General features: G+C 52.3%; 6 protein-coding genes across 6 annotated transcripts; 4 read left to right on the top strand and 2 right to left on the bottom strand.

Moving 5' to 3' along the window:
- The first annotated feature begins 123 nt into the window (after positions 1–123).
- Positions 124–3,429, top strand: P170DRAFT_438961 (proteasome regulatory particle base subunit RPN1). Its single transcript, XM_024849730.1, has 5 exons — positions 124–452; positions 527–591; positions 661–825; positions 898–3,207; positions 3,265–3,429. Exons 1-5 carry the CDS (start codon positions 305–307, stop codon positions 3,289–3,291), a joined length of 2,715 nt encoding a protein of 904 aa, XP_024702572.1. The 5' UTR covers positions 124–304; the 3' UTR covers positions 3,292–3,429.
- Positions 3,430–3,586: 157 nt separating this feature from the next.
- On the top strand, positions 3,587–5,091 carry P170DRAFT_511897 (protein kinase RIO2). Its single transcript, XM_024854933.1, has 3 exons — positions 3,587–3,702; positions 3,780–3,924; positions 3,991–5,091. Exons 1-3 carry the CDS (start codon positions 3,640–3,642, stop codon positions 5,034–5,036), a joined length of 1,254 nt encoding a protein of 417 aa, XP_024702573.1. The 5' UTR covers positions 3,587–3,639; the 3' UTR covers positions 5,037–5,091.
- A 229-nt stretch (positions 5,092–5,320) lies between these two features.
- On the top strand, positions 5,321–6,491 carry P170DRAFT_438963 (mitochondrial 54S ribosomal protein uL23m). Its single transcript, XM_024849731.1, has 3 exons — positions 5,321–5,503; positions 5,590–5,880; positions 6,034–6,491. Exons 1-3 carry the CDS (start codon positions 5,415–5,417, stop codon positions 6,275–6,277), a joined length of 624 nt encoding a protein of 207 aa, XP_024702574.1. The 5' UTR covers positions 5,321–5,414; the 3' UTR covers positions 6,278–6,491.
- P170DRAFT_438964 (putative LON domain serine protease) lies at positions 6,478–10,051 on the bottom strand. Its single transcript, XM_024849732.1, has 3 exons — positions 9,221–10,051; positions 6,916–9,148; positions 6,478–6,885 (listed from the first exon to the last, which is right to left on the bottom strand). The coding sequence occupies exons 1-3, from the start codon at positions 9,690–9,692 to the stop codon at positions 6,864–6,866; spliced, it is 2,727 nt and encodes a 908-aa protein (XP_024702575.1). The 5' UTR covers positions 9,693–10,051; the 3' UTR covers positions 6,478–6,863.
- Positions 10,052–10,257: 206 nt separating this feature from the next.
- On the top strand, positions 10,258–11,632 carry P170DRAFT_438965 (porphobilinogen deaminase). The gene is made up of 2 exons (XM_024849733.1): positions 10,258–10,650; positions 10,711–11,632. Exons 1-2 carry the CDS (start codon positions 10,383–10,385, stop codon positions 11,448–11,450), a joined length of 1,008 nt encoding a protein of 335 aa, XP_024702576.1. The 5' UTR covers positions 10,258–10,382; the 3' UTR covers positions 11,451–11,632.
- Positions 11,633–11,678: 46 nt separating this feature from the next.
- Positions 11,679–13,023, bottom strand: P170DRAFT_511901 (IGBP1/TAP42 family protein). Its single transcript, XM_024854934.1, has 3 exons — positions 12,775–13,023; positions 12,433–12,709; positions 11,679–12,380 (listed from the first exon to the last, which is right to left on the bottom strand). Exons 1-3 carry the CDS (start codon positions 12,993–12,995, stop codon positions 11,802–11,804), a joined length of 1,077 nt encoding a protein of 358 aa, XP_024702577.1. The 5' UTR covers positions 12,996–13,023; the 3' UTR covers positions 11,679–11,801.
- Between the last annotated feature and the right edge of the window lie 176 nt (positions 13,024–13,199).

The raw sequence follows: 13,199 nt of genomic DNA on the forward strand, positions 1-13,199 counted from the left end.
CATGGAAGCATAGAATGCATGAATAACAGCGTCATCGTCGCTGCCATTTCTTGGCACGACCCTGTTACATAAGCAGGCGGAAGCTCCACAGGGAGCGCAACAACGCCCGAGCGGCGACGGGCGAGAGCTCTCTGCTTCCATCAACAAGCTTATGATTCATTCCCTGCCCCATCACCTGGTGCACAGAGACTCATTCTAATCGCTTTCTCGCCATCTCGATACTCCGCCGCTCTCTTTCTTTTCCCCTTTCTACCCCGAGTTTCCGATCCCCCTCAAGGACCTACTCGCCAGATACCCGTCAGAAATGGCGAAAGAAGGCGAGCGGTCAGCTCCCGCCGACAAGGGCAAGGGCAAGGTTGATGATGTCAAGGAGTTGTCTGGAGGAAAGAAGCCTCAGAACGAAGAGAAGCCGCAAGCAGATGGAAAGAAGCAGGATGAGGAGCCCCAAGAAGGTGAGAGCGTGCCTTTCCGATTCCATGCCCACTCCGGGAATTCTGAGGTTTGCTGACGTGTGGAAATCTTCCAGAGGAGCTCAGTGAGGAGGACCAGCAGCTGAAAAATGAGCTTGAAATGCTCGTCGAAAGGCTAAAGGTACGATTTCGCCGCTTACAATTATGACATGACGATGGATCGATGACGTTGACCCTCCTCTCTATCTAGGAACCCGATACCTCACTGTACGGTGCCGCCTTGGACGCGATTAAGACTTTCATCAAGACATCGACTTCTTCTATGACCGCTGTTCCGAAGCCTCTCAAGTTTTTACGACCATACTATGATGACCTCACGGCGCTCTATGACAAGTGGCAGACCGACTCAGTCAAGGTGGGATTTTCTTTTCTCGCTTACAAATGAATCAGTAGATAGGCTAATCGTGCCATGATTTGAACCTTACAGGAGTCGTTGGCGGATATGCTGTCGGTTCTTGGAATGACTTACGGAGACGAAGAGAAACTCGAGACGCTCAAGTACCGTCTTCTGACGAAATCGGAAGATCTCGGCTCTTGGGGCCACGAATATATCCGTCATCTCGCTTTGGAAATCGGGCAGGAATACCAGAACCGGTTGAACGCCGAGAAGGATGTGCAGGACCTCATTGACCTCGCGCTGTCTCTTGTCCCATACTTCTTGAGCCACAATGCTGAAGCCGATGCTGTTGACCTTCTGAGTGAGCTGGAGATCATTGAGGAGATCACCGGCTTCCTGGACGAAAACACATACTCCCGCGTTTGCCTGTACATGGTCTCCATGGTCAATCTCCTGACGTATCCAGAGGACCAACAATTCCTTCGCACCGCGCACGAGATCTATGTCCGTTACAAAGAACTCACCAAGGCCATCGTCCTTGCCATTCGCCTGAACGACACCGATCTTATCAAGAGCGACCTCAACGCCACGTCGGACCGATCGCTTAAGAAGCAGATGGCTTTCCTGGTCGCTAGACAGCAAATATGGCTCGATATGCCGGAAGAGGAAGAGGACGAGTCCTTCATGGAGTGCCTGAACAACACCTCGATTCCGAACCACTTTAAGTCGCTTGGGAAGGAGCTTAACATTCTCGACCCGAAAATGCCCGAGGATATCTACAAGACACATCTGGAGAGTAGCCGCGGCGCCGGCCTTACAAATGTCGACTCTGCAAGACACAATCTCGCCAGCGCCTTCGTTAATGCTTTCGCCAACTCTGGTTTCGGTAACGATAAGATGATGCTCGTTGAAGGTGATAAGGGCCCCTGGGTCTGGAAGACAAAGGACGATGGAATGCTGTCCACGACGGCCTCGATGGGTATGCTCATGCACAGAGATCCCGAAGGTGGTCTGGATAAGATCGACAAGTATACCTATGCTTCGGAGGAGCAGATCAAGGCCGGTGCGCTCCTGGGTATCGGTATCATTAACTCCGGTGTTCGTCTGGATTCCGATCCAGCCCTGGCTATCTTGAGCGATCCCGAGAACCTCGAGGCCAAGAGCGTGCCTATGCGAGTCTCCTCCATTATGGGTCTTGGCCTGGCTTATGCTGGTTCGAATAAGGAGGAGCTCCTCGAGGTTCTGCTTCCCATCGTTGAGGATGTTTCGCTCGACATGCAGCTTTCTGCTATGGCAGCTGTCTCCTTGGGTCTTATCTTCGTGGGCTCCTCAAACCACCAGGTTAGCGAAGCCATCGCCACCACGTTGATGGACGAGGAACGACAGAAGCACCTCAAGGACAAGTGGACTCGCTTTATGGCCCTGGGTCTGGCGCTTCTGTACTTCGGCCGTCAAGAAGAAGTCGACGTCATCCTTGATATCCTGAAGGCTGTCGATCACCCCATGGCCAAGCCCACTTCAGTCCTAGCATCTGTTTGTGCGTGGGCGGGAACCGGCACAGTGTTGAAGCTGCAAGAGCTCCTTCACATCTGCAACGATATCATTGAAGAGAACGATGAGAAGAAGGGCGATGAGCTTGTCCAGTCGTACGCCGTATTGGGTCTGTCGCTGATTGCTATGGGAGAGGAAGTCGGCCAGGACATGATCCTCCGTCAATTCGGCCACCTGATGCACTACGGTGCGAGCAACATCCGGAAAGCGGTCCCCCTTGCCATGGGCCTGATCTCCCCCAGCAATCCTCAGATGAAGGTTTATGATACGCTATCCAGATACAGCCACGATAACGACAACGACGTGGCTATCAACGCGATCTTTGCGATGGGTCTGTGTGGTGCTGGTACTAACAATGCCCGTCTGGCACAGCTGCTCCGACAGCTGGCAAGCTACTACCATCGCGACCAGAACTCTTTGTTCATGGTCCGTATTGCCCAAGGTCTTCTGCACATGGGCAAGGGCACCATGACCTTGAACCCCTTCCACACAGACCGCCAGGTTCTGTCCCGCGTATCAGCCGCGGGTCTGCTCACCGTGCTGGTGTCTTTGATCGATGCCAAGCAGTTTATTCTTGCTGAGCATCACTACCTTCTTTACTTCCTCATCACTTCTATGTATCCGCGATTCCTCGTGACGCTCGACGAAGATCTGCAGCCCCTCACGGTGAATGTCCGTGTTGGACAGGCTGTTGATGTTGTTGGACAGGCCGGACGCCCCAAGACGATCACTGGCTGGCAAACGCAAAGTACCCCAGTCCTTCTGGCGTACGGCGAGAGGGCTGAGCTTGAGGACGAGCAGTATATCCCTCTCAGCAGCACATTGGAGGGCTTGGTTATCTTGCGCAAGGTAAGCTATTCGTTTCCGACTCAGTGACATGAACCAAAGGCTAACATGAATTTCTAGAACCCTGACTGGGAGGCTCCGGCCTAAATGTGATGATTTTTAGATCTAGTATTGGTTGATCGAACCGAGTGCAGGGCGGCTCAAATGGGTATAAGTAGATCTAATGTATTCCGATCGAGTCGAAAATAGCATGCGCAAACTATAGTATGATAAATTCAACAAATTACCTTATTATTGTCTGCTTTGGATCGATTTTGCTCCAGGACCTTGGGAGCTGTAGAGACGCCGGACGGCCGAATCAGGAAACTAGGGCATAGGGCACCGCCACCCGTATCTTTTTCCCGCATCGACTTGTTGCGCCTCGACTTTCAGGACCAGTTCCCTTCAACAAGCTGCTCTTTTTGTCATATCCGCAGTAAAAGAGCCCAGATCACCATGAAGCTCGACCCCAAAGCCATCCGATATCTCACTTCTGAGGATTTCCGCGTGCTTTCAGCCGTATGCCGCCCCGAACCCCGCCTTGATGCCTGGACTATTGCATACGGCCCGATGCTGACCCAAGAATTCTTCTGCAGGTGGAAACCGGAAGTCGGAATCACGAAGTCGTCCCGACTCCTTTGATCGCGCAAATCTCCGGCCTTCGGGGTGGGAGCGGAGTGCATCGAGCCATTTCGAACTTGGCCAAGACAAACCTGATTGCGAAAGTGAAAAATGCGAAATGTAAGCGCCGCAACATACTTGAGATACAAGCAGTATGCTAATGCTGGGGCTTTACGTCGGATTTAGATGATGGCTACCGACTCACCTACGGCGGTCTCGATTATCTCGCCCTCAATGCCCACCAAAAGAACAAATGCATCTACTCCGTCGGAAACCAAATCGGAGTCGGCAAGGAATCAGATATCGTCGTGGTCGCAAACAACCAGGGAACGCAGCGCATCTTGAAAATCCACCGGTTGGGTCGTATTTCTTTCCGATCAGTCAAGACGAACCGGGATTACTTGCGCAACCGAAGCACGGGATCGTGGATGTACATGTCGCGGCTGGCAGCGATGAAGGAATATGCGTTCATGAAGGCCCTCCGCGAGAACGGATTTTCTGTACCGGAGCCCATTGCGCAGAACCGTCACACGATCGTAATGGGCTTGATCGATGCTTTCCCCCTCCGTCAGATCGCCAAGGTCCCTCGGCCGGCGCAACTATACTCGGAGCTTATGGATATGATTTTGAAGCTGGCGCGCTACGGACTGATCCACGGTGATTTCAACGAGTTCAACCTTCTTATCAAGGAGGAAGAGGACCCCGAAGCAAAGCGAAAGGCCCCCGCAGATGCAGAGGATGACGAGAACATCAAGCTTACTCCGGTCTTGATCGATTTCCCGCAAATGGTGTCGGTAGACCATGTCAATGCGGAGATGTACTTTGATCGAGACGTGAACTGCGTCAAGCGATTTTTCAAGCGCAAGTTTCATTTCGTGAGCGACGAGCCAGGCCCCTTCTTCGCCGACGCCAAGAAACAACTACGACAGAATCCCGGGAAGCGATTGGACGTGGATGTTGAGGCGTCTGGATTTTCGAAGAAGATGGCTCGAGAGCTGGAGGCATACATGAAGGAAGTTGGTGCCGACGGTGATGGAGAGGGTAGCAAGGAAGAAGGAAAGGACAGTGAAGATGAGGAAGAAGAAGAGGATGACGTGCAATCAGGCTCCGAGGGCGAGGCTGCCGGTGACAGTAGCGAAACTGAGCAACCCAAGGAGTCTCAAGCAGACGAGGTCCATGACAGTGCGCAAAAGCTAGAAAAGTTGCAGGTTTCGGAGTCGTCTGCGCAGTAGGGGCACTGGGATGAAAAAAATTCGTTGAATGATAATGACATGATGAGCAATATAGACTTTTAATTTCTTTTTCTTGTCGTCTACTTCTTCTAACTATCATTATGACTATGTTTGAAAAGAAAAGAAGAAACCAAATAATCAAAATAAATCGCTTCTATTGGCGTACAAAGTCGATTGTAGTATGTCCTCAGGCCTAGAAACCAATACGGCACGTGGTGCGGCCACCCGCGCAATTTTGCTCAAAAGTTCCGCCGAGCATCCATCCGATATTCCCAAGCAATCCTCTTTTTCTACAACAAACCCACCCACACCCTTCCCAGGTCCCTTTTTCTTCGCTCCATCGATTCAATTCGCCATCCCGGTGGCACAGGAGCCAAGATGGTCCGAAAATTCTCCAAGTTCCCCAAGAAGCCCGCGGGCTGGCTGCCTCCTTCGGCGCCGCTGTCCATGCGGAAGCAAATCTACCTGTACGCTCACCCCCGTACAAACAGACGCAGGACCCTCTTCTCCTCCCCTGCCCTGTTTCAACATAATCGTGTACTAATCATCCCAGTCCCGACTTTACAATCGCCCTCATGCGCACGCCTTACCTCCCGCCCCGATATGCCTCCTTCTACGTGCCGCTGAACTTCAACAAGCTCGACATCCGCGACTACCTCCAGCGTCTGTATGGCGTCGACGTGCTCAGCGTGCGAAGCTTCGTCGAGCAGCAGAAGGTCACGCGTTTGAAACCCAAGGACAAGTTCGGCTACGGAAAGTGGAGGAGGCCCATGTCGAAGAAGAAGATGACCGTCGAGATGAAGCAGCCCTTCGTGTGGCCTGAGACTCCGAAGGATATGGCTCCGTATGTTCTCCCCCCCTTTTTTTCACCTTGTTTTATGTTATGGTTTGTTGGGTCCGTTTGAGACGAGGGCCGGCGGGTTGTGGTTTATCTGATTGCTGCATTGCGAATCTGTATGGGAAACTGAGACTAACGAATGCGCGACAACCTAAACAGATGGGAGAACGAACAATTCCACCGCGCGGCCAAATACCAGAAGCAGCTCTCGGACTCGCAACGACCAGAGGCCGGCACCAAGCCGGACAAGGACGCCCGCGAGGCCTACGAACAAGAAGCGAAGAAGCTGCTGGACGGCTCGAAATCCTGGAGGCCGACTTGGCGCGCCCTGGGCCTCAGCTACGACCGCCCCGCGTTCGGGGTACCGAAGAACAACTCGGGCCCTGCTTCGAGCAGCTCGTAAGCTGGTGGATTGAGGGTCGTTGGGATTGTTTGTCTCGGGTGGTTGGTTGGATAGATTAGAAAAGCGGATTGGATCTTTTCTCTGGGCTGGGGTGTTGAATCCTTGGTCTTTTCTTTCTTTTTTTCTTGTTATGTGCTAATTGTCGACAATGTATTATATTCCATGTCTTATATAAAGAAAGACTTATCGAGAATTCTGAATAACTAGATTCACCGTCTGTGTTGAATTCATTGAAGCAAAAGAGAAGAGAGCTATTTACAGCTATCGAGACTGATGCCAGGTACATGCAGTCGACCATTATATTCACGTACTGGAATGAACACCAGGCCAAATGGGTTCCATCAGACGCTATGCAAAACCCACGAACAAGAAACGAGTGCGCTGCGCTGAAAGAAAGACGAGAGTTTCGAACACGAAAAAGACAAAGGACACAGCAGAGACCAATTTAGGAAACACAGAAGAGCACTATGAAAAGAATGAGGGGAGATTACAGGCGGCTCTCAACGAAGTTTACGTGGTGTTGGCCGGGCCAGTGAGCATCGGGCCACACCTGTTGGATGGCCTCCCAAATGTGCCTGTCATCGGGTTAGTTTCGATCAACACGGGATCGAGATACGATAAAGACTTACTTGACGTAGATAATCTCAAGGCCATCACTGACTTCCTGCGGAACGTCCTTGACATCCTTGCGGTTCTGGTAGGGCAAGAGAACGGTCTTGACGCCTGCGCGCAGTGCCCCGATAAGCTTCTCCTTGATACCGCCGACAGGCATGACTCTTCCTCGAAGCGAGACCTCACCGGTCATTGCAAGCTGGGGAGGAACAGCCTTACCGGCGAACAACGAGATCAACCCGATGGTGTGTGCGAGTCCCGCAGACGGGCCGTCCTTCGGGATAGCTCCCGATGGGCAGTGGACATGCAGACTCCGGCTCTTCATGATGTCCTCGTTGGGATCGGGAGTCAGTCCGAGCTCATAGGAGTGTGCCTTGACCCATGTGAGAGCCACTTCCACACTCTCCTTCAGAACGTCGCCCAGCTTTCCGGTAAGTTGTACACGGCCGTTTCCTGGCATGTCCGCAACCTCGATGAACAAGATACTGCCTTGTCCTCCGGTGGAATAGGCGACGAGGCCGGTGACAACACCCGGGCGACCATGCTTCTCGGCGATCTCTTCATCAAATCTCTCGATTCCGAGGATCTCTTCCAGATCATCAAGAGTAACAACGGGGTTGTAGGTTTCAGTACGGCCCGCATCCCCTGCATCTGCGTACTGAACGGCCTTATGGCGGCAGATTGAGCCAAGCTCGCGTTCCAGGTTGCGCACTCCGGACTCGCGCGTGTAAGAAGTAATCGTTTTGTCGATAACATCATCGGAAAGGACCACCTGGCCGTCCGAGAGTCCGTTAGACCTCACCTGCTTAGGAATCAAATGTCTCTTAGAAATGTGTCGTTTCTCGACCGTAGTGTAGCCAGACAGCGTAATTGTCTCCATACGATCGAGCAAGGGAGCAGGAATAGTATCAAGCGAGTTGGCAGTGGCGATGAAGAGCACCTTGCTCAAATCGATAGGAATGTTGATATAATGGTCGGAGAAGGAATGGTTCTGTTCAGGGTCCAAGACCTCAAGCATAGCTGCAGATGGATCGCCTTGGAAGTTGGCACCACCGACTTTGTCGATTTCGTCAAGCAAGAACACCGGGTTTGCAACGCCCACTTTCTTCAAGCCGCCGACGATCAAGCCCGGCATGGCCGCAACGTAGGTCCTCCGATGACCTCTAATCTCAGCTTCATCACGAACACCACCCAGGGAGATTCTATGGAACTTGCGTCCAAGCGAAGTGGCCACGGACCTTGCGAGACTGGTCTTTCCAGTGCCAGGAGGACCAACAAGCAACAGGATCGGCGACTTGTCGGTCATACGCCTAGACTTCAAAAGATGCAGTTTCGCTTCAACGGCGACACGGTCTGCCTCTGAGAGGGTCGGGGGTGCCTTTTCGAGGTCTCCCCCGTCCGCCTCCTCAAGGTCCTTTGTCAGCGCAGCAATTTGCCGTTCGACATCCTGATTAGTTGACTGCTTGAGTCTCAACACAGCCAAGTACTCAAGGAGTCTCTTCTTAATCTTTTCCAGTCCGTAATGATCATCGTCCAGCTGCTGTCTGGCCCTCTTCAGAGTTTCGGGTCCAAGTTGGTCTTCGGTGACTTTGGTCCATGGAATGTCCGCAATGTTCTCCAGGTACGTCCGGCATACCCCGTATTCCGCGTTTGCTGGGTTCATCTTCCGAAGACGTCGTAGTTCTTTGTCCGCAATCTTCCGAGCTTCGGGGCTGAGCTCAGCCTCTTGCAGCTTCTGCTGGAGTTCATCAACTTCGTTCGTCTCTTTCTCATCACTGTCGCCGTTCCTTCCACTCGCCGCCGTTCCTGGAGGCGTCATGCCGGTAAGACCTGCCATGGCTCGCCTCGCCAGAAGCTCTCGGTCACGTGGATCGATCTGATTGATGTCGAATCCGGATTGAGGGAAGCTATTCGTCGAGAAGGTGGTTACTTTGACGGTGCTCTTGATGTTCTGGACTTGTCTGCCGAGCATTTCGACCACCCTTTCCAACCTGGTTCTCAAGTCCAACGACGAGAGAACCCGGAGCTTTTCTTCGAAGCTTGAGTCAGCAATATCGGCCATGAAATCCGCGAGTCTGCCGGCCTGGGAAAGGTCGGTTTTGGAAATAAACAGCTCGAATTTCCGGGCAATCAAAGGCGACAGGCGAGTTGATGGGGAAGGCAGTAGCGAGGAAAGGCGTAGCAAAGTAAGAAGTTCGCGCGAAAGCTGCCTTAACTGCTGGAACGATTCGGCGGTTTCTGCATCGTTTGTAATGGAATCTGTCACGATTGATGAGCAAAGCACTAGGGACATTGGATGGTGGCGGAATAAGCGAAAAGAAAGGCACGAACCCTTGTCATCATAGAGAATTGCCTCTGCTTCGAAAAAGGGTCTTTCCCGAGTGACCCGTCTTATAGTGAAGCGCTGGACTCCCTGGACCACTAGCGACGCCTCGGAATAGGCGCGGCGCTGGACGCCAACCACCTTTCCAACGGTACCGTATCGGAAGAGGTCTTCCTTTCTGGCCTGGCCAGCATCAACCATGTCATATTCCTCCTTCTTCTCATCATCCAAACTTCCGTCGTCGATGAGATGTTGGCCATCTTTGCTTAGGAACGGAGAGCCAAGAGGAACACATCCAAACGCGATGGTGTTTCCATCACGCTTTCCCGGTGGCGTCCGATCCAGGAGCGACGACAGAAGATTGGAAAGATCGGGGCGATTGGCGACAGGAATGCGCAGTGTAGCTCCCGGGAGCAGAACCGAGCCTTTGGGGAGCGGCACCAAGGATAGCTTGGTAGTCCTGGCGTTGTTGGAGCCCATCTCAGTCTACCACGCCTGTGCGAGAGATTGATAAAGGGCTGTAATAAAAAGGAAAGATGGTGTTTTGATCGATGCTGGGGGACGTGAGGGGGTGTAGAGGGGATCCACAGGGAAACAAAAGAGGGGGGAGGAGTCGAAGGTTATAAAGGCTGAGCAAAGGACGGGGGGAAGAAAAGGTTCCAGAACCCCATAGATGAGGCGACTCTGGGGAGGCGATCGCAGAGATAAGCGGTCTTCCGATGCCGAGGTTCGCCTACGTCAGTCCGGCGTCGGTCAGGCAGTGATGCCGCTGTCGAGTCGGCGTGACACGGCCTGTACTGAATCCTGCAGCAAGTGGATATTTCTCCGAGCAATTCAATTGCCCTAAAAGTAACAATAATACCAAAAGATTGAAGAAATCCGGGCCTCGCAGGGCCTCCGATGGAATCAGAGCAGCCGGCACAGGCCATCCCGTGATCGCCGTAGTCATCAATACCGGTAATTTACCGCCGTCGTATGACTCCGGCTGCGGAACTCTCTCGGCTTCATTGATTTGATTTTATCTCCGCTTGCGACTGCTGTCGGTCTTGGATTCCAGCAACTGTCCTTTCGCCGTTTATTCGCAATTCCTGTGCGATCCGATCTCTCTGAAACTCTTTCCCCTCTTTTCCCTCTGGTCCCTCTTGGCTCATCTTCCCCCTCATCCTCATCATGGCCTCTGCCCCGCCCGCCCCGCGGAAAACCTTCACCATCGGAACGCGCAAGTCGAAGCTTGCTCTGTCGCAGACCGACCTGGTCCAGAATGCACTGCAGGCAATCTGGCCAGACCACACGTTCAACATCCATTCGCAGGAGACGGCCGGAGACCAGAATACCACCATCGCCCTCCGCGATTTTACGACCAAGAACCTATGGACGCAAGAGCTGGAGGAGCTGCTGATCGCTGGAAAGGTGGACTTTATTGTTCACTCCTTGAAAGGTGTGTCTTGCAGATTGACAATGTTGGACAACCTGTACTGATTAGACTGGATGTCACTAGATGTGCCCACCCTCCTGCCCCCCACCTGCACCCTGGGCCCTACATTGAAGCGCGAGGATAGCAGAGATGTTCTAGTGATGAAGAAGGGCCTGCCGAACATGAGTCTGGCGGACATGCCCGCAGGGTCCGTGGTCGGAACTTCCTCGATTCGCCGCACCGCCCAGCTGGCTCGACGATACCCTCACCTGAAAATCATGGATGTCCGTGGCAACATCGGCACGCGGTTGGCTAAGCTGGATGCGGAGGATGGACCGTTCACGTGTATTATTCTGGCTGCCGCCGGTCTGCTCAGACTGGATCTACATGACCGCATTTCCCAATATCTTGATTCGAAGAACGGTGGAATGCTGTATGCCGTTGGACAGGGTGCCTTGGGTATTGAGATCCGGAAGGATGACCAGGTCATGCATGATATGTTGAAGCAAATCTGCGATATGGATGCCACATATGCTTGCTGGGCCGAGCGAAGCTTGCTGCGAACCCTTGAAGGTGGCTGCAGTGCTCCGCTGGGTGTTGAAACCGAGTGGATTCAGCTGCCCGACGGATCCAAGAAACTGAGAATGCGGTCTATAGTTGTCAGCGTGGACGGCAAGGAAGATGCGGAGGTTGAAATTGATGGCACCGTCGACTCGGCAGAGTCGGCAGAGGAGTTCGGTGTTTTAGTGGCCAAGGAGTTGGTGGCCAAGGGAGCAGGCAAGATCTTGGATGACATTCAACGAAACAAGCAGACGTCTGCTTAAGTTGTTTATACTACAGAACATATGATTTCCTCATCGACAACATCGAAGGAGGTGCTGGTCTTCTCCCCGATGTATGTGATCAGAGGGCCACGATTTAGATACATACCTCTACAAGGGGAAAAAAATGAACATACTGTTCGAGGTCATAGATGACTGTCTATCATCTATGCACTGGTTGAATTTTGCTCAGTCTATACACCGAGAAATCCTCCAATAGTAGGTTCGCTCCTTTAGTATTGAAAAAAAAATGCATGCGGTAAATATGTCTTCAAGTCCACAATAATCGTAAGAAAATCATCTCTTCCATCATAATCAGACATGAAACAGCACCGTGACTCTCGTTATGTATCATTAGCCTCTGTTCAAGGTATTTCCAGACCCTCTAGGATTCGCTTCCTTGTATTCGTCCCAGGCTCTTGCCTTCATCGTTTCTTCATCAGCCCTATCAAAATCATCCTCGTCAACTTCTGGCTGAATACCCGAGCTTTCTCCACCTTGAACAAAGTTGCCTCGCCTCTTCTCTTCGTCGAGATATTCATCAATCGTCATGGTGGGCAAGTTATGGCTCGGACGGAAAACCCCCTGCTGAAGCTGGGTCCGGCGATCGAGTAACGTGAATGGTTGCATTGGCTTTCCTTCCTTGCTCAAGATTGGTCCGAACCTGCCGCCTTGTAGAAGTTGAGATATCGGAGGGTCCAGTCTGTCCGAGTACGTCGAACGGCCTGCGGTATTCCGGCTTCTCGGGTCATCTCGCTGGGTTTGGTCGGGATTGGGTGCCATATTGCGCACACTCGATAGCATGGTAAGCTCCTGCGAGATAAGATCTAGTGATTGGAAGGTCTGATGGATATATAGGTGAATCTCCGCGAGGTAAAGCTGCCTAACGTCATCCTCGTCACTCTGAAGTTGACCTTGGTTATTCGATATGTACTTGAGACAACGTTAGTAAAGCTCAAGCTATTAAGAATACGTCCAGACCTACCTCGAGTCTTTGTTTCAGCTCTTTCTCCTCCTTGAACCGTGTGATCTTGACTTCTCTTCGGGTGGCAGCGTCATTGACGGGGGTCAAGGAGAACGTGGACGGGTTCTCGGTGTATCGTTCGTAAAGCTTTTTGTTGCTGTCGTTGAGCAGTTCGTAATCATCCAGGCGGGTAAGGTATCGCTCATATTGCTGCAGGGCACGTCGGAGACTTGCTTCGCGGTCGGAGCTGTAGGATCTTTGCACAAGGTCGGCCAGATGATAATCAACCGTCAGATACCTAAACCACGAGAATGGAATTAGCTCGGGTTCAAAATTTATGGGGTTTTGCAAGGCCGTATTCACTGTAGATCTCCGGTCGTAATGTCTTCCAGGGGTTCGTTTGAGCTGAACAGAGATAGCAAGCTAACGAGTCGGTGGCATTCCTCGAATTTGGCTATTGTCGCGCTGACATCATTGCGATACTGGTCTGTATTGGTGTCAGGACGGACCTCCAAGGCGGTCTTCTCCGCCTTGGCCTCATTGAAAAGAGATCGCAGATTCTGGGGTTGTTCCATTGCAGACATTGTGCTGATAATTCCTGGGATGGCTGCAAGGAACAGCTCCGTTGGAGAAATTCAGCGCAGAAATGTTGGATCCGCCCCGCACGCCCCGCCATCAGCGCTTCGGCAGTTGTCGAGACTCCATCGCGTATACTCCGTTTCTTCCCATCTTCATCTTCTCTCTTTGCAGCTCAGCTCTGGCAGGGATGGCACGGAGATCAAGGGCAA

Source organism: Aspergillus steynii (genome assembly GCF_002849105.1).
Source record: "Aspergillus steynii IBT 23096 chromosome Unknown P170scaffold_6, whole genome shotgun sequence".
Lineage (NCBI taxonomy): Eukaryota > Fungi > Ascomycota > Eurotiomycetes > Eurotiales > Aspergillaceae > Aspergillus > Aspergillus steynii.